This window comes from Pogona vitticeps, chromosome 1 (genome assembly GCF_051106095.1).
Source record: "Pogona vitticeps strain Pit_001003342236 chromosome 1, PviZW2.1, whole genome shotgun sequence".
NCBI classification, from domain to species: Eukaryota; Metazoa; Chordata; class Lepidosauria; order Squamata; family Agamidae; genus Pogona; species Pogona vitticeps.
Genome location: NC_135783.1, coordinates 91,688,807 through 91,708,946, shown reverse-complemented (window position 1 = coordinate 91,708,946; position 20,140 = coordinate 91,688,807). Strand labels below are relative to the sequence as shown.

The window sequence follows — 20,140 nt, the reverse complement described above, 5'->3', positions numbered from 1 at the left end:
CGACAGTCAATTCCCTCTAGATATGGAAGATGTATCCTCTTGCTAGTCCCCAGTTATAGTAGAGCCATTGACTCAGAAGGGTTTGCATATTCATTGACATACCATTCAGCAATTCATTCACTAGTTCTTCTTTCTAGTTGAGACTAGCCATAGCAATCTAGGCTAATTGTGGTTGTTTAATGATGAGAGTAGTGCTGGGTATGATGGCATTCTCTTTTGTAGACCTGATATATGGCATTCAGATTAAATTTTAATGCTAGGCTGTGCTATGCCAAAGATCAAATTAAACTCTCATGTTTGCCCATGTGGTTGAAATAATTATGGGTGGGTTTGCTTTTTTCTGTTTTATGGGGAAAAATATTTTGGTTTTGAGATTCTCAGCATTTTTTTAACACCATTCAAACAGAAGCATGTGTTTCTTGATACCTTGAAAGCTTTCCTTTATTTAATGTTTGGGATTTTGGCAGTAGCTTTATATGTCTTCCACTGAAATGCACAGATTAAAAAAAACTATATAATATCTAAGTGAGATGTGGTTAAATTTATCTGAACGTATTTGAATTATCTGAATGTATACACCTCAGGTTGTCATGAGTCACTCAGTTTTTTTTTCCATGGGTTTATGAATAGTGGATGATGTTTAGTGTAGACTCAGGACAACCTTTTTTGAAAAGGTACCTTTCCCTTTATAATCTATGGCTGAAATCCTGATGGTGTAACTATGCCTAGTAAAAGCTAATGATATCCTAAGCGAGGGTGATTTTTGGAGATAAAACACTTCCTACTTCTGGCTCCCAGAGATTCCTTTTAGTGTGTTGAAGCCATTGGGGCCACTGGACTGTTAATATTTTGCAAATCAGCACTACTGGTAATTTTATCCAACTGGCAGCAATCTTCACAGTTTTCACTCCCATTCCACAGATCCCATGGCTTTTTCACAATGAAAGGGATTGCACATGAACCGTGGCAGCCTCAGGACATAAGTAGTAAATTTTTGGTTTGTTAAAATCACTCCTGCTGCTGATGTCATCAGCCTTCTGCTGATGTAGTCATGCCAACAATATTTGAGCCTGTTTATATGGGTGTGTGTGTGTGTGTGTGTGTGTGTGTGTGTGTGTGTGTGTGTGTGTGTGTGTGTGTGTGTGAGAGAGAGAGAGAGAGAGAGAGAGAGAGAGAGAGAGAGAGGTGTTGAATCCCAATTTCATGGCAGTTGACTCCATTTGTAATAGACTTAAGGCTAACAAGATTTCATCAACTGCTTTCTGGTGGCTTAATACAAGAGAAAACCCAGTTGCGAAAATAAATAAATAAATAAATAAACTCAGACTCCTGCTAGCAGCTTTATCTGACTCCAGTGTATGCCCTCTTCAAGTCTAAAGCCTATCTCACTTTCATCAGTGTTGTACTTTGATGTCATTAGCGGCCAAATAACCTACAGGACAGTAAACATATTGAACTAGGTGGGCCAGTGCAAAGCAAGATTAGAAGGAGAAGTTAAGCACTGCTCCTTGTTGGTCTTGGGAGGTCACTGAAAGTCCAACAATTATTTGTTTGTTTCACTTGCTTCTTGTAAAGTGTTGAGAGATGGTCACCAAGATAACTTTGCCAGCTTAACATACACACTCTCTCCACTTCTCTCCCCCTGTAAGGTTCATTTCATCTGATCCGCATGCTTTTAGATGAATACATCTTGCTTGCCATGGAGACCCAGTTCAACAATGACAAAGAACAAGAACTTCAGAATTTATTGGACAAATATATGAAGAATCTAGGTAATTGGGATTGGTAGTTTTAGAGCCTACACATTCTTTATAAAAGTTAAGCACAGGTAGAAAAATGGATTCCTTGGAAAATAATTAAATTTTATATTTTATAGTGTTGATTATCTCATTCTCTTGTGCCTAATACACAGGTATCCTGATTCACTAATTTAAATCTCTCAGCCCTGCCATCTCAAAGTATTGAGAGCAAGGTTCCTTCTAAGGTGCGCGACTACAGAAGCGTGGGCAACTCTGTCCTGCTCTGAGCAGCTTTTCTCCTCCTCTGTGCACCTACAGTGAGCATTTCCAGCCCCTTTGGTTCCAGTCGTGACAGAACCCCATGCGTGTGGGGGCAGAATTGCATGGGGGAGGGGCAGAATCGCTTGCAAGACGGGTGGAGCCCCACCTAGTGAGGCTGAAAATTGCAGGGAATATTGATTGAGAGGGATCACGAAACATTAAAGCTGTAATCTTTTATCCTCGGCTTCAGGTGCTTTCATGTGGTGGATTCCTGGTCCTTGTATTTTGGAAGGCAGTCTGCAGCTTCTCCATCTTTTTCTCTTTAATAGAGTTGCTGCATTAGGGGGGAAATGCTATGAGACAATACAGAGAGGCTATCAGTAGAAGACAAAACAATTTGGACTATCTGTAAAATATCCAAGGTGACCGGATAGTTCAGTGGCCAAGGTATCTGGTTGCAGAGCCAGATGTTAGGAGTTCAGTTCCCATTTATGGCTTCATAGAGAAAAGCCAGCCTGTGTGGCCTTGAGGAACTGACACAGACCCAGGGCACCTTCAGAAGATGGGAATGGTGAACGACATCTGAGTACGCTCTACCTGGAAAACTCTGAAAAGTGTCACCATTAAGTCAGAATTGACTTGACAACACATTATTTTTATTATAAAATATCCACAAGCAAGGAAATCCTGCACAATAAAAACCTCATCTGAATCTACCATGTGTGTCATTGAACTGAACACAAACATTTTAAAGATTGTGCTAGATTATAGAGATATGTGTAGTGTAAAATCGCATTAAAACGGGTCAGCCTAATATGCACTCTCTGATTCATCATCTCTAAAAAGGTTTTATGACTGATCTAAATGATGCTCAGGTTCTTCTTCTTCTTGAGGCAGGGCATCACAGTCACCATTATGACTTAGAATGCAGCAGTGCTTCAAGCAATCATGTTGTGTCGCATCCAAATCAGTTGCCTGTCTTCCTCCACTAAAAACCTCTCCTTGCGCTTCATTTCCCATTGTGAGTACCCATTGTATGGTACTCTTACAGCAAAAACAGACAAGATGGGCAGGTGATATAATGTTATTGCTGCAGAGATTCATTCTCCAAAGCTGCTTTGTTTGTACGGTCAACACAGAAACAGAGTCCATTGTTTCCTCCTAATGACCAGATGTCAAACAAAGCAAGCTGATTTGCAGCTAGTTGTAAAATAACATCAGAAGGTCATACACTCTTCCATTCTTAAGGCAGTTCCATTTCTGATTGTGAAGCTACTGGTCTCAGCTCTTTCTTTCCTTGAAGAGAAATCTAACAGCTCATAGAGAAGAGTTTGTTCTCTTTCTACACTGGTCACAAATTGTTAAAAAAACAAAACCCTGCTACAGAAAGTAAAAAACTGGTACAGATCAATCAATGTGCACCATTTTATTGAAGATGAATACATGTTACAAAGAAAAAGTACTAAATAATTTTAAAGCTCCTTTAAAAGGTCAATAGCTGCCTTTATGTTTGACTACCGGTCACCATCAGTTCCTAAGTTGCATTCTGCTTCTCGGTGCATCTTCTCTGAGGGTCTCTGTTAGTGGTTTCTGCATTGCACTGGAAGTAGCTGCTCCATCACAGTTGTAATGTGAGGTGTTTTCCTATACTATACCAACTGGTTTTGGCTGAGTATCCAATAACTTCTCCTATGTGTCTTATCTATCTGTCTTTCTGAGATGTTAACATTTGAGGTACTCTTAAGTGTTGTGTTCAAAAAACAATTTCCCCTATCTCTGGTGTAAAATATATACCATGGCCACTTTTATTGGTCACTGATCCTGTTCTCTTTTCTCCAGATGCGAGCAAAGCTGCTTTTACTGCATCCCCAAGCTCGTGTTTCCTAGCCAATCGCAACAAGGTTGATACAACATCTAGTGATGCTTCAGTGAAAAATGAATGTCTTGTGGAGCAGCAAGGCTACTTCCCTTTGTCAGCCAATCAACACAGTGGCACACCTTCTGCTCTGAACCTACTCCCCCCAGGGAATAATGAGAACATGCAGCTGACAGGTAGGAAACAAACTGCTCCTCCACCCCTTTCCTTTCTCTTTTCTTCTTCTAGTGCAGAGGTCCTCAGCCTTGGGCAACCCTGGTGTTCTTGGTCTGCATCTCTCAACCAGCACAGCTAGTAGTGAAGCCTTCTGAGAGTTGCAGTCCAAGAACCTGGGTTACTCAAGGTTGGGAATCACAGTATGTATATAGTGACATTGAAAAGATCATAGGTGAAAACAACACATCAGGATTCAAGACTATTTCCCGTTTAGTTGGTTTTGGAGGGGGGAAAAGTCAGTATATGAGTTCAACCTAACGTTTTCCCTCCTGCTGCTCTTTGTTTTCCCAGCTCAAATGGAGCTTCCTCAGAGTGCTGCCCATCTCATGACTCCACCCATTTCTCCAGCCATGATCAGCCGAGGAAGCGTAATCAACCAGGGACCGATGGCCGGGAGGCCCCCGAGTGCAGATCCACCGTTGTCTGTGCACTCCCACTGTTCTTCATATTCAGAGCCCCTTTACCAGGCTCTGCCACAAACTAATCAAAACTTCTATGGAATCAGTGCCAATTACCCAGCTGTCTTCAGGACGCAGAGTCAGCCGTCTTCTGGCGTCTATCAATACCGGACAGAACCCAGCCACTTTATGAGCACAGATGAGCAGCAGCGCTTCCCCAGAAACTACTTCAGTAGCAGCTGTGCTGTGTCTCCATACAGTGCTAGGACAAACTATGGACCCTCTTCGACTGTGCCAGAGACACACGGCATGCAGTTTTTGAACAGCGGAGGCTACAACTTCATGAACAATTCTGCAGCAAATTCTTGCCAAGCATCTCCATATTCCTCAACTGCTTCCAATGGTATTGAAACTTTCTAGAGATCAATTTTATTTCCCTTGATGCTCAGCCGTAGTTGTTCCAGACACATATCTACAGGGTGCTACATCTCTGCTTTTTGCCTTCTCATTCCTGCCCCATTGAGGCCATTGATTCTGATTGTGTTGTGGGTAGTGAATTCCTCTTGGGGTTTTTTAAATAGCCTAAACATTACAGGAACTGTCCATGGTGCTGGACTTGTTTTGGAGCTAGAGTTCAGTGTCATGTTCAGTTCCTGTAGAATCAGATGAAAACTCGGAGTGGATTCATTGCCCTGTGAAATGGGAGTTGGATATCAGGTCTCCCTTCACACTGCATCACTCAAATTGGCAGATACTGGTATCTTCTAGCAGCCCAACCAGCCTGCTGCTCCTATATTTACAATTTACTTACATATTCAAGACTTTGTAAGAAAGTGGTGCAGAAATATTTTCAAACAGCAAATTTGCTTTCACTCTTTCATCTGTCTAACTGAAGCCAGATAGTCAGATTGAATTTTTCAGCAGATTGAATCACAGAATGAAAACAATGCAGCTGGTGAACAGTGGGAACAATTACTAACATATTGTTTAAAAGTAGGGCCTAATTTTCATCATTATTAGGATTTAGGTATCAGCAAGTAATTCTTTGAATACATATCTCATGGTAGACTCAGATGGTCTTTACCTAAACTTCAGTGTGTGGATCAACACAAAACATAATCCACTTTACAATGTGAACTTTCATTGAATTCTGCTAGGTGGTTTTAAGGGCTGAATTTTATCCTATTCTTTCATCTTTTTTTAAAAAAAGAGGCAAAAATTGTATAGCAAAATGCTGCACAGATGAGAGAGATGGTACAAGTGGTTTTCACAGATTTTTTTTCACATTTGACCAGAGCATGTCTGAGCATATAACAAACACCTGGCACAGTTGTGCACCACAGTTCTCCTCCTTCCAGTTTGCACTATGTAAGCCTGGGGAAATTCTGGCCAGATAGAAATTACAGGGATCAACTAGAAAGGAAGGATTTTCTGTGCACATTGAAATGGGTAATCCAGTATGTAGCAATGCTCTGTCCTCTCAGAGGTATGGTATGGGGTAGTACTGCTAGTCCCTAGGCTGGTCATTCTCCCCCCCCCCAGAGGTGTGTTCTTAGGAGGCTTGCAGGTGTGTTGCAGAGAGGGGGGAAAACATGATGGCTTTGTGGGAGGGAAGATACATCATCACAAGCTGTCATCTTAGGGGCAGCACATTTGTATTCAATGGACGTAGCACGGGTTACAGTTCTTAACTGACCCAGATGTGTGTTTTTTAAACTGGAGATAATGTGTAAGTGTTTTGGCTGTACCTATTAGCTTTATTTGAAAATTCAGTCCACTGAGGGATGCATATCTGACACCAAATTTTGTTGTCATTACTGTTTGGAATTTTTCCCTCCAAATTTATTGTGCAACATTAACCAAGAAGTTTGCAACATTTCATTCTCTTAGGGCTGACAACAGCCATTTGAAACAGGATGGGTAAAACAAGTTGAGCTGAGAGAACGACTTGTACAGCACTACCCAGTGAGCAGTATAGAGTAGTGCCCCGCATAGCGACGATAATCCGTGCCGAAAAAATCGTCGCTAGCCGGATTCGTAGCTATGCGGGGGGAAAAACCCATAGGAACACATTAAAACACATTTAATGCGTTCCTATGGGGAAAAAACTCACTGCTATGCGGAAATCCTCAATCTGGCCGCCATTTTTGCTGCCTGGTAAGCGAGGAAAGGGCGCAAAAACACTGCGTGCAGCCATTTTTTTTCCGGTGGCCATTTTGGAACCGCCGATCAGCTGTTTTTAAAACATTGCTATGCGAAAATCGGTAAGCGAAACGCTTACCGATCATCGAAAAACGATTTCTGGCCATCTAAAACATCGCAATGCGATCGCTTTTGCAATCACAAAAACCTCATCGCTATGCGGATTCATCATTAAATGGGGCACTCGTTAAGCGAGGCACCACTGTACTACTTGGAAGCCATATATCTTCTGAATGAAAAGTTTGTGTCTTTCATTTCTAGACCCCGAATTCTATCCACAGCCCAGAACAAGTGGCTGTTTTGTAAGTGTTGTAGATAGAGTTATTACCATATAGCAATTTATTCCTCCTCTCCCACTTTTGTCTAATAATGATCTTTAATGATGTGAATAGAATGAACTGTAGCTGAAAGATCTGTGGAAGGGAGCCATGATAATGCAGTACAACTGGAGAAGCCAGTTAGCTCTACAATATAGGTTGAAGTGGACCTCAGACAGCTTTTATTTACAGTAGACCAACAACGGCCAGCTATGGTCCATGGCTTACTTTGTTGCTGCACTTGATTTCGCAATCCATGCCTCACAAAGTGTCAACTGGCAGGGAGGAAGGCATGAGGGTGGTGCTACCTTCAGCTTGGTCAGCATCACTCACACCCAACTTGCTGGCTTCTCTCTCTCTCTCTCTCTCTTTCTCTGACCCACCCCACCCCACCATTGCAGTGTTCCTCTTTGATATTGTAGAGTGGAGTGGACAATGTCCAGCTTGGAGGTTACAAGAAGCCCCTCATGGATTTTTTTTACCCACAGCACTTCCAAGGCCCCCAGCATTCCAAATTTTATTTTCTGAGAAAAAAGCTGCTGCTCAGAAATTCCCCTGGTTTCCTCCTAGAGAGGAGTGGAGGGCAACTTTATTATGTTTTGCATACCACCCACCCTTTTTTGCTCCCAAAGTAGTCTTTTTTTCCTCTTGCCATTGAGAGGTGTCTACTTTTTCAAGCTGCAAAAAATTGAATGGGCTTTTTCCTGTGCTGTTAGTTGTGATGCATTCTTATATAGATCTTATATGGATTATACAGTATGTTATGTAAGTGACGTTTCAGTGATGTAGGCAGTTGGGGCTTGATGTTCAGGTCTGGTGGGGGGGACATGCAAAAGCAAAACACCATGATTTTAATGTGGGGGTCACGTGCTAGTCCTAAATCCTATCAAACACACTAAGCTTCAGATTATGGGGAAAGGCCTCTTTTATGAAGTAGAAGTTTATTGCTGTTAATTAGTTAATTGACAGGTCTGAAATTGGACTTCAAAAGTTTATCATGCCATAGTTTAAAACGATATATGGCCAGAGATGAGTTACCTGCATGTGTTACATGAAGGTAAGGGGAAAGGGTAATGGATGGGAAAGGGAAAATAGTGGTTCCTTATTACGGAATCATTCTGACGTGTGAATTATGATGTAGTTTACAAAATTGCTCTTTGTACATTTGATGTTCTTTCCATGCTTTTTTCTATAGAATGGTTTTGAGAAATGTAGTAGTGTTAAGCTTTAAATGAGAAACTGGCTTCACAGCAAACCATAAAATGATCAGCAGCAGTGAGATCAAAGGAAGGAAGCAAAGAAGGGAGAGCTGTGGGCTGAAAGGCAAATCACATTGCATTCAGTGTAAAAGGTGAACCCCTGAATCAATCTGCACTCCCTATCATTGCTTGCAATTTCAAATGTAATAAAAGATGCAAATCAAATTGCAGCAATGCCAAATCATTCAGTTCAGCTTTCCAGTGTAGTAGCACCCTCAGAAGGGCCATTCTGTATACCTTCTTCAAAATACTAGCATCAACTCTCTATAGCTGCAGAACTTTGCAGATGTGGAACTATAGTCTCCTGGTTGAAGAATTTGTGTGTTTTACTCCATAATTTGAGAACTCCAGGTCCTCTGAGCACAACACTTACGTAGCTACATTTTATAGAGTTATAAATACTTTATTTACTTACTGTTAAATTCCTGCCAACAGGGTTTTATGGGAATACTATAAATTATACAGAGTCACACAGACTTGGGTCGATGGTAGATCAGCATGTTTCTGTCATCAGCAGCATAAGCAGCATTCGACCTCTGCCTCCATACAGTGATGTTCACGATCCACTCAGCATCTTAGAGGACACTGGAAGGAAACAAGGAGCATCGTACTTCCCAGATGCTTCAATACCATGCCCGAACCCAATAAGTAAGTAATAAGGAGACCTGTGGCACCAATTCTCCATAGGCCAGAAACTGTCAGCAGTTGTGGCCATGTTTCTGACATCATCAGGATACTTAGAAGCACAGCGGCCATGGTAGTTGGGGGGATACTGGAAGTTGTAATCAGAAGAAATAACGTTTCCCAATTCTGTTCAGGGTTGAGGTCAGCTAGAGTTTAAATTTCTTTTGCCAGTGGCTGACTATAGTCCACTCCATACATTTTGTAATTAGGATTTTTTTGCCTAGAATGTTGACAAGCTTCTCTTCAGAAGTTAATCACAGTAAATCAAACCTGATCAGGTTATTAACATGCCCCTCCCTCCCTCCACCTTATATGTTATGTGGAAAACTGCATTTAATCCCTGTGGTTATTTGTATTAATTAGCTTAAACTGAACAGCCAGGGTGTCATGCTAAGAAAATCTGTGAGAATGGTTTAAGTCCAGATCAAATCATTCTACAAAGCATTAATTGTTCATATGTTGAACAGGGATGTGCATTGTCTGTTTCACAGAGCTACATGTTAAGAAACAATGTTTAGAAAATGATTAGCCCATGAAAAATAGTGTGCCTCATTCCATAGACATAAATACTTCACACTATTTAAAACGTTTACTATTGCAATTAAAAATGAATAGCACTCTAAAACTAACACCAGTTAGATGCTGTGAGAGGCCTGGGCCAGCAAGGGCAAAAATAATTTAAGCATCAGACCAGTGGCTCCCAGTCTTGGACTCCCAGAATCTCTCACCCTTGACATTGCTGACTGAGTCTTTTGGTAGCTGAAGTCCAGCAACAACTGGAGACTCATGTTTGAGACTCCTGTAATAAATACGCACATATCATAATGTATTTACTGGAAGCATTTAAACCACATTTGTATACAGAAATTGTAATGTTTGAAGATTAAAAGCTGGACTCAGATCTTGGAGAGCTCTAGATATACATCTGGCCATGGTACTATGAATGCAACTTCTTTTTTCGTCTCTCTTTTTTTAAAACTGTTGGCCAGAATCCTATTTGTTTGCTTATTGCAGCTAATTGTGGATAATGGAAGAGGTGTCTGGGCATGTCTTGATTGTATGCCTGGTTATGTGCCCAGCTAGGCACCAGAGATGTACCCTATCACCTTGTTTATTAACTACCCAAGTTTTGGAGATCTTATGTATACACCAGTAGGATCCTGGGTGCCATCTTTTATTTTTCTGATGTAGTGCTCTTGTCAGATTTCCCAGTTATCTTTGAAGCCAGTGGTGGTTGGTTGATTTCTGCCCCCATTGAACTGGTGAAGAATATGTTTTTCTCTCCATTCAAATATTAGAGAAGAGATGTATAAATGTTTGGGGATCCATTCTTGCCATCTCTCAAATCTTGGTGGACCATGTACTGTAACTAACACTCTTAAAATATTTTGCCCTCAAAATAGCAAACCCTACACCCACCTCCCTTTTTTAAATATAGTTTTGGGTCTACCAGGACTTTTTTTTTTAGGCTTGAAAATCCTAGTTTCAAAATACGCGGTGGGCAGCCACTTGAGAGCAGATGTTTGCATTTCAAAAAAGGCCCCCTTTTTTTGCCCTGAAACAGGTTTGAGGGACAAAATATAAAAATAGCAATTTGTACTACCATCACCACCATGCCCTGGGGTTTTAGGAAGCACAATGTACCATGTGGGGAGAAAAATATTTTCCAGGGTATGACAAAGGTCTGCTAGTGTCTCGTGGGAAACATTTTGCCAGCCCCTGAATTACAGCAAGTCCTTGCATATGAACAAAGCTTGACAATACTGTTTTGGGAGACTGCATCTCGCAGAACCTCAGAGACCATGCTTGGCTGGAGAATTCTGGGAGCTATAATTTAAAAAAGTAGCTAGTCCAAGCTTTTCATCCAAGGATGTAGTACTATTGACTTCCAGATCAAAGGATGATATGTACAGTGCCATGTAAACCTCTTCTCTCTTTCTGTTCTTCATCTAGAAACTAAGAAATGGTTGTATAATTGATGATGTTTTCTTTGTAGGTTCAGATATGCAGGCCGTTATATCTGCCCCCTCCTCCCAATGCATGTATGGGCACCCTAGACAGTGTCCTTCTCAGGAAACAGTGGACTCTTCTGGACAAGACAATAGTGAGATGTTGTCATCTTTACCACCGATCAACACTGTCTTCATGGGAACTGCTGGTGTGGGTGGCACCTGAGTTACAGAAGTAACTACAGTACATTTTCTTCTAACGTACTTTCCATTCTCCTGTGCAGTACTTGGTGGCTAACACACAATCTCCTCTAGCAACGTGGACTGGAAAATCAGGGGCAGGGGGAAACACACCACACCTTTATTGGACCATTAAAATTTCACATACAGTCTAGCTCTTGTGTCCTGCAAAACTCTTCATTGGACTGGACATTTCAGAGTTTGGCCCATGGGATGAAACAGAACATTTCCAAAATAAACATGGCTAAATTTTGAGACCAGGCTGTCTGTTTAAAGTTAGTTCCAAAATGAATCAGCTTGAGATTTCCACAAGGACTACATGGATTGTTTTCTTTTCTTTTCTTGGCTGAACCATGGAAAATATCCTAAATGGCTACCTATGGCCGTATCTACAACCAGAATGCAGGGCTGCATCAAACAAGAAACATCTTACTCCAGCCACTGTGCAATAAATAGTCTCAGTTTTGTTGAACTTGACTGTGTCTTTTCCTGGTGGGTAAAATAAATGTAACATCAAACTTCTATAATATGGGACTTGTCATGTTTCTTTCCACCTTAGTTTCCAGTCAAACAGAAGCTACATGCTTTGATACTATGAAGAGGCTGCATAGCAAGCAACCCTCTGTCTGCAAGTCAAGGAAACCGGAATGCCCCAAAGTAAGATATGCTACCTCGAGCTGATTCTAAAGGGCTGCAGACTAACATTAATCAAGCAAGCCTGGCTTCAGTGTGCACCCAAGATTATTTGGAGGCACTCTTCTGTCCCTCCCCCCCAACGCTGTGTAATGCTCAATTTGATATCACCCAACTTTTTTTTTTTTGAATTTTGCACAAGAACCACACAACTTTTTTTCATTTTGATAAAATGGAAGAGTATTTGCACACTTACCTGGGACAAATTCCCACTGAATCAAATAGGATGAACTTAGATTAAATCAATGTCAAGCTGCATTGTTTGGAGTTGTCTTTTTCTCTTCTTTTTTGAGCTACTGAAACCCTCTATTGTCTGCCATCCCAACTGGCAGTACAACTAGTATGCCTGCACTTCAGAGCAAGAAAAAATAATGCCGGATTCTTATGGGTTGCAGAGGAATCATTTTTCCGATGTCTACTTGCTGAAAGTCATTCTGCCTCTCCTACATACCTGTTTTGTTTTATAAAAACAAAGAATTATTTAATAGATGTGATTATCTTTATTTATTCAAACTGCAGAGTCGTTTACTTGCATTTCTGTCTACCTGATTGTCAAAAACATGTATTCTACCTCTATGGAAATGTTTACAAGGTTGTTGGTTTTTTTAATTGTTTCAAGCCAATCTTATATTTTCTCATCTCCTCAGTAAAGAGCTCATTTCAAATGCCATTGAGTGACAATCCCATTTGTTCTTTTATCATTGTTTGAGTGATGTTAACATAACTTACACATGGTGAAGTTAAAGTTTATCTGTCACTATTGCTCAGTAATTCCTGTAAACATTAATGGAACTTAAATGTGGAAAAAGATATTTACGATAACTTAAAAACTACAGGGACATATGAAGCAGCTAGAACATAAATACATGATACCTTTATTAGATTCGTCATTAATTAGTCATTTAGTTGTGTCCAACTCTTCGTGACCCCATGGACCAGAGCATGCCAGGCCCTCCTATCTTCTTTATTAGATTACTTATTTTATTTTATAATATGGTTCTAAAATGGCTAAATAGAAATCAGTTGTTAGTCCCTATGAAGGTGAACCACCAGAATCAACTGCTGAATAATAAGAAAGGGTAAGGCTAGATGGCCAAATTGTCCAGGGTTGGATTGGGCAAAGTGTCACTTTAAAGTGTGATATGACTACAGCCAAGCCTTTGACTGTTTAGATTATGAGAAACCATGGGTTGTTCTGAAAGAAAAGGATGTGCCTTACCACTTAATTGTCCTGATGCATAATTTGTATTGTGGACAATAAGTTACTGTTAGGACAGAATATGGAGAGAGACAGAATGTTTCCTATAGGCAAAAGGTGCATTTTATCCCCTAATCTGTTCAATCTATACACAAAATTTATCAGTGAGATTTGATTCAGATGGAGGAGGAGTGAAAACTGATGCAATAATTTAAGATACCCATATGACATGATCTTATTGACAAAATGTATACATTGTAGAAAGTGTTGCAGTAGTCTATTTTAGATATTACCAACACTTGAATCACTGTTGTTGGGCATTTCTTCTCTAGGTAAGGGTACAGCTGGGCAATCAACTGAAGTTGATAAAAGTCAATCTTGGCAACAGCAGATATTTGCACCTCCATAGAACTGGGTCCAAGATTAGCCCCAAGCTGTGAACCCAGTCCTTCAAGGGGAATTGAGATCAGATAAATATCCCTCTAACTGGTCCAATGATCCTCCTGACAGCAGGATCTCAGTTTTATCTGGATTTTGATTGGCCCTCTTCCAGTACATTATTGGCACCAGGCAGCACTCAAGGGCTCACACGAGATCATCTGCAGATGAAGAGGATGTAGATCTGTGTCATCCATGTACAGATGACTATGAACAATTTTCTGTATGACTTCTCCAGCAACTTAATATAGATATTAAAAAGCATAGATGAAGTATCTGATCCCTGTGGGACCCCATTATGGAGGTCCTCAAGGCTGGATGATGCCTCCCCAAGCTATACCATCCTTAAGGATGGACTGGAACCACAGATAAAATGGAGTGCCCAATTCCCAAACTTGATAGCTGTCCCAGAAGGATACCGTGGTTGACGTTATCAAAGTCTTCAGAGAGATCCAGGAGGACCAGCAGTGTTACACTTTCCCTGTCTGCCTCTTCCAGGAGATCATGCTGCAGGGAGGTCAATACCATTTCAGTCCCATGGTGTAGCCTGAACCCTGATTGAAATGGATCTAGACCATCCATTTCACTCAAGAATACCTGCAGCTGGTCAGCTACCACTCTCTCACTCAACTTGCTCTGGAATGGAATGTTGGCAATGGACCTAGAGTTGTTAAGATAATCCATTGCTAAATTAGGTTTTTTTGGAATGGGCCTTATAATGGCTACCACACCAGAGCACTACATTACTGTGGGCACCGTGATTAGGTTGAGTTTAAGATTTACACCCTCATATTTGCTACCAGGTTGTGGCCAGTACAATGTACTGAGACATAGATGAATATGGTGGAATGTTAGGAACTAACAGATGAGTAGATTTTTTTTTAAAAAAGAGATGTTTTGAAGAACAGAAGTATACCTAGCACAGAGCAACATCTGAAGTCTTATTTCATGACACAGGCCAAAATCCTGTTGCTTAGTATAGTAAATTGCACTAGATCAAGCAATGGGGATTAGGGGCATCAACGCCTTCATATATTTTATTGATTTAAATGGGCCTATTCCAACTGCAACCTACTATGCTAACAACATACACAGCAAGATATCAAGGACTGAAACTATTTCAACAAGATTAATATACATGTAATTAGTTCAATTAATTATCCAGACATATTGACTAATGCCTTTGTATCAAAAGGAGATGCAAAAGGCTTGAACCAGTGAACATCCTTGTCTATAATACCATGGCCAAAATAAAGATAGGAGAGAAATACTGATTTTAACAAGCTGCTATATAACTATATTTGTAGCACTCAGTTTATTTAGTGTCCTAATGCATTTTAGAATAGACTCACACATATACAGATGACATTGAAAACCAAGAAGATTCTAGTGAGCTGTTGAAACAGGAAAATCCGCTTCCCCATTCTCTTGGCTTAGTTGATTATTATCCTTGAACAAATAACAAGCCACATGTTCAGACTGCCCTGGTGCCCTGGTTGCTATAGTAAAGATAGATGCATAGTTAAATTCTGCATTTAAAAAGAGATTGATATTGAGAGTCTTTTTGTCTCCATCATGTATTGTATGTCTTTGCAGGAGTTGCAAGTTAATATGGTATTTTTCCCATTGTACCCTTAGCTTTACTCAGAAGGCTTACTATACAAAAGACCCAGCTTCTCATCAAACCATAAGATAGAGGAAAAGAAAAAACAACCTAGAAACAGTGATGCACATAGACCTATACAGAGCTGTGGAGCCGCAAAACAGGAAGTCCTTCCAGGAATCAAAAATGAAGGGACTATTTGTTTTGATGCATGAGGCTGAAATGTAAAATGAATATTTATTGCACTTTTTGGAATTTAATTGCATTGGGAGGGCAGGTTAAAAATCAAAGCCATTTTCCGTGTCCTGTGAGATATATATAGTACATAACAAAATATATAAACAAATACAGACTAGCCACTAGAAGATGGTACTAATTCTGAGGAAAGCAAGAATCAAATAGCCGTCTCTTCAACATATAACTAGATTTGGAGTACTTTATATACCTTTTCTGAGCCACTCATATATAGGAAGCCATGATGATTATAATTTAATTTAGATATGGAGGCACTGTAAATGAGAGAATAAATGTCCCTTAATAGGTGAGGTGAGATTAAAAGTAGAGATTTCTCACTCCTGCTCTTACCCCTCATACATGTACTTTCTTGCTCATCTTGGTGTCTTTTTCCGGACAAGCCTTCTACAAGACCTACCTGCTCAGCAAAGGTTCTCCTTAGCCATGTCTCCACTACTCAGTGATTCTTTCCTACATATATCAACCCCTAAGCTATCTATCCTTGTCTCTTGATGGTTAGACTAAGTGCTACACAGTCTGGGCAGGGACTAAGGCTCAGGTTAAGTTATAGCCAGCATGTCATTAACAGCAGATCTCCTTTGGGAGGTAAAGACATCTGTTTATCCTAGCTTAAGCTTGCCTCATCCACATGTTGTAAATTAGCTTGTCTTTGGTGATTGGTTTTTGGGAGGTAAACATAGATCTCATTTGGAAGTCTGATAGATTAGTTACAGAGCTTTCATGGAATTTTATACCTGGAAGGAAAACCTTGTAATGGTAGGATATTATCCAGAAGCTAGGCTAATTTTTTCTGTGCATCCCAATGCTACTGCATGCTGTTGGTACTGCATTTGGAAAAGAACTGTGGTTCTAGGTACAGTGGGGTCTTGACTTGAGAACCTAATCCGTATTGGAAGGCGGTTCTCAAGTCAAAAAGTCTGTAGGTCAAGTCTCCATCGACCTACAGTGCATTGAAAACCGATTAATCCCGTAACAGGCCGTTTTTGTTCCATTTTGGTTTTTTTCTGTCTGTAAGTCAATTCTCAGGCTGCAAGTCAAACCTAAATTTTGCGGCCAGAGAAGTCTGTAACTCAAAAAGTCTGTAAGTCAAGCCGTCTGTAAGTCAAGGGTCCACTGTATGCAGAAAGCACATAGAGACAGAAATGATATTTCTAAGCATCCCTGTGAACTAGGAATTCTTATATTATATTTATTCTCTATGTAATAGATCACAGAGACAATGTCAAGACATTTAGAATGCATTTATCTTAGACATTAAAATTGATATTTTCTGTTTGCTCATTTCTATGGACCACCGTCATGCTGTCACCATCCAATTTCCTTTCCTTTTGAGAATCACAAAATCTGATTGTTTGGGGAAAATTGGATGGTTTCCACAAGTGTAGATCCCCACAAGTGTAGATCCCACTTTTTGATGTTTGGCTCTATGTGCATGTATATAGGCATATTCAGATATTCAGAACAGGGTTGATCTGAACATGTGGGCATGGAGAATGATCTAGCAGTACCTAGTCACTAGTCATTTTTTCTGCATTTAAAAGGGGATTCATATGGAAAGGGAGAGTCTGAAGATGAAACTCTCTGCTACACTTGGAGACTTTCCACACGGTCAGCAACCCTGGCTTTTCAGGGTCCCCAGTATAGTGGAGAGGCTCCATATGTTTCTCTCATCGTGAGCAAAGCAACTAGCACATGGATGTGCTGGAATTCTCTTTTCCCTTGCCCACATGTTGGAGTTAAACTAAAAAAATGTATCAATGGGAACAAATGTTAAAATGTCAGTTCCTTTGAAAATGCTTTGGTAGGATGACAGTCTTCAGTACTTTGCTCCCCGCTTGCCTATATGACTATTTTGTACCTACCAAACACAGTCAAACGTATAACACCTCCATGCGAACATGTGTAGAGTAAGACACCCATCGGAGTGTGAGAAGTCAATTGCCATCATATACCATATACCATCAGCGGTGAAGACATCCAGGACAAGTGGCTCCCCACAGACTCTAGGTTGAGGCATTCTTAATTTCTATCACACTAATTGAATGTAATTAAGAGATTTGGAATGGTGGAACGTAAACACTATTTGGGGGAAATGTAGGAGAGAAGCTGAAGTGACGCTTGTGAGGAGGTCTGCTAGAAAGAGAAAAAAGGGTTCACAATCTCTCTTCACATTAAACCACACCCACCTCCCCTTCATTTTGAGTCCATTGGCCAGCAAGGATACCTACAGGAAAATTTTTGATGACAGGAGGAGGGAACATCACAGTGATTTTTGTGCATAGTGTATATGCGTATTACACAGCACTGAAGCGCACCCATCCATTTTAATTTCATACAAATGCACGCATGATTTGAACCTTAGTATCACATTCAGGGATGCTGAAAACCAGGGCTTTGCCCGAAGGGCATCACAATTTAGAGGACAACAAAATGTAGAGGTGAATCCACTGATGAATGTTAGGAAAATAAACAACAATACATTTGATAGTTGTTGTGGGGTTTCCGGGATGTTTGGCCATGTTCTTAAGGTTTTTCTTCCTAACATTTCACCAGTCTCTGTGGCCGGTATCTTCAGAGGCCAGGATTCAGAACTCTGTCTGTGCTCTGGTGTAGTTTGTTGGATAGTTGAGTATTTATAGCTGTGGGATCAGTTTTTGTCCTTTTCAGGAGATTGGGTGATTGTGGTTATCAGCATGTTTTTGTTGTGGGTGTATTATTGTGATAAGGTGGAGAGATGATCTGTCACTGTGATTGATGAGCATCATTAGCTGTGCCTCGTGGCACAGTGGTTAAACTGCTGTACTGCAGCCAAAACTGTGCTCACAACCTGGGTTCAAGGTTGACTCAGCCTTCAATCCTTCCGAGGTCAGTAAAATGAGTACCCAGCTTGCTGGGGGGGGCATTGTGTAGCCTGCATAATTAACTTATAAACCACCCAAAGAGTGCTTGAAGCACTATGGGACAGTACTGTATATAAGCAGCACACTTTGCTTTTTATGTGCAGTGATCACTGGTCAAGGACTAGGTGGAGTTGCAGGTTGTATTTTTCAGTGCTGGGAGCCAAGCTTTGCTGAGTATTAAACTTTCTTCCTTTTTGTTGAAGCTCTGCTGGAGTTTGCAGATTTCAATGGCTTCCCTGTGCAGTCTAACATAATGATTGCTGATGCTGTCCAGTACTTCAGTATTTTGAAATAAAATTTAATGTCCAGCTTGTTTTAGGGCATGTTCAGCTACTGCTGATTTTTCCGGTTGTTTTAGTCTGTAGTGTATCTCATGCTCTTTGATTCTGGTGTGGATGCTGCATTTTGTGGTTCCAATATATACCTGGCCACAACTGCAACTATCCAGTATACTCCTGCAGTGATGATGGGGTTCCTTTTGTCCTTTGCTGATCGCAACATTTGTTGTATTTTTGTGATGGGCCTGAATACTGTTTGTAGGTTGTATTTTTTCAAAACCTTCCCCATGCGGTCCATAATTCCTTTGCTGTATGGCAGAAATACTTTCTTTGTGGGTGGCTGTTTTTCCTCTTCAGTTTGGTGATGTCTTGGTTTGATGGCCCTTGTGATTTCATTCTTGGAATAGCCATTTGCCTGTAGGCCCAATTCAGATGGTTGAGTTTGGTGCTGAGAAACAGAGCTTCACAGTTCCAATTTGCATGGTCTACCAGTGTTTTGATTATGCCTCTTTTTTGTCATGGGTGGGATTGGAGTTTTTGTGTATGTACAGGCCTGTGTGGGTGGGGTTCCTGTAGGACCTTGTGTCCAAATAGGAGGTCAGTTTTGTGTATGACCATGACATCTAAGAACGGGAATTGGCTCTCTATTTCTTTTTCCATGGTGAATTGTATATTTGGGTGGATGCTATTGAGATGGTTTAGAAATTCTTCCAGTTTTTCTTCACCATGGTTCCAAATTGCAAAGGTGTCATCCACGTATAGGAGCCAGACTATGAGTGCGAAGGGTGCCAAAGCCAGGGCCTGTTTTTCAAAATGTTCCATGTAGAAGTTTGCTGTAACTGGGCTTAGGGGGCTCCCCATGGCCACTCCATCTGTCTGTTCATAGAACTCATTATCCCACTGAAAGTAGCTGGACCTTAGGCAGTGTTGGAAAAGGGCCTTGATGTCTTCTGGAAAGATCTGCTGGATGAGTGTCAGAGTGTCCTTTATCGGTACCTTGGTGAATAGGGATACTACATCAAAGCTGATCAGTCTGTCCCAGGGTTGAGTTTAAGGGTGCTGATCTTGCTTATGAAATGTCCTCTTTCATAGAGGATGAGGTTTGTCCAATGTGGGTCTGTAGGAGGGTGGCTAAGTATTTGGCTAATTCATATGTTGGGGAGCTGATGGCACTTATATTGGGCCTGAGTGGGATTGAGTCTTTGTGGATTTTGAGGAATCATCTCTCCCCCTTATCATAACAATACACCCGCAACAAAAAACATGCTGATCACCATAATCACCCAATCTCCTGAAAAGGACAAAAGCTGATCCCACAGCTATAAATACTCAGCTATCCAACACACTGCACCAGAGCACAGACAGAGTTCTGACTCCTGTCCTCTGAAGATGCCAGCCACAGAGACTGGTGAAACGTTAGGAAGAAAAACTTTAAGAATATGGCCAAACAGCACGGAAAACCCACAACAACCATCAGATCCTGGACATGAAAGCCTTTGAAAATACAGCAATAAATTCCTCATCCTATTCTCCTTTTTGTCTTTGTCTTCATCTTCCTTCTCCTCCAAATCACAAACTTTCCCTGTCTTGGAAAGGCAACCTGACAAGTTCAGGTTTTCCCTTTTTCTTGGTGT

At 40.8% G+C, this 20,140-nt stretch overlaps 1 protein-coding gene across 1 annotated transcript in view; it reads left to right on the top strand.

The window, feature by feature from the left end:
- Positions 1 to 19,804, top strand: part of RFX6 (regulatory factor X6) — a 50,743-nt gene extending 30,939 nt beyond the window's left edge. Inside the window, exons 15-19 of the mRNA XM_073003321.2 lie at positions 1,650 to 1,772; positions 3,840 to 4,052; positions 4,384 to 4,893; positions 8,704 to 8,916; positions 10,949 to 19,804. Coding sequence (XP_072859422.2) covers positions 1,650 to 1,772; positions 3,840 to 4,052; positions 4,384 to 4,893; positions 8,704 to 8,916; positions 10,949 to 11,127 — 1,238 coding nt within the window. The 3' untranslated portion in view covers positions 11,128 to 19,804. The remainder of the gene's footprint in view (positions 1 to 1,649; positions 1,773 to 3,839; positions 4,053 to 4,383; positions 4,894 to 8,703; positions 8,917 to 10,948) is intronic.
- Positions 19,805 to 20,140: the final 336 nt, after the last annotated feature.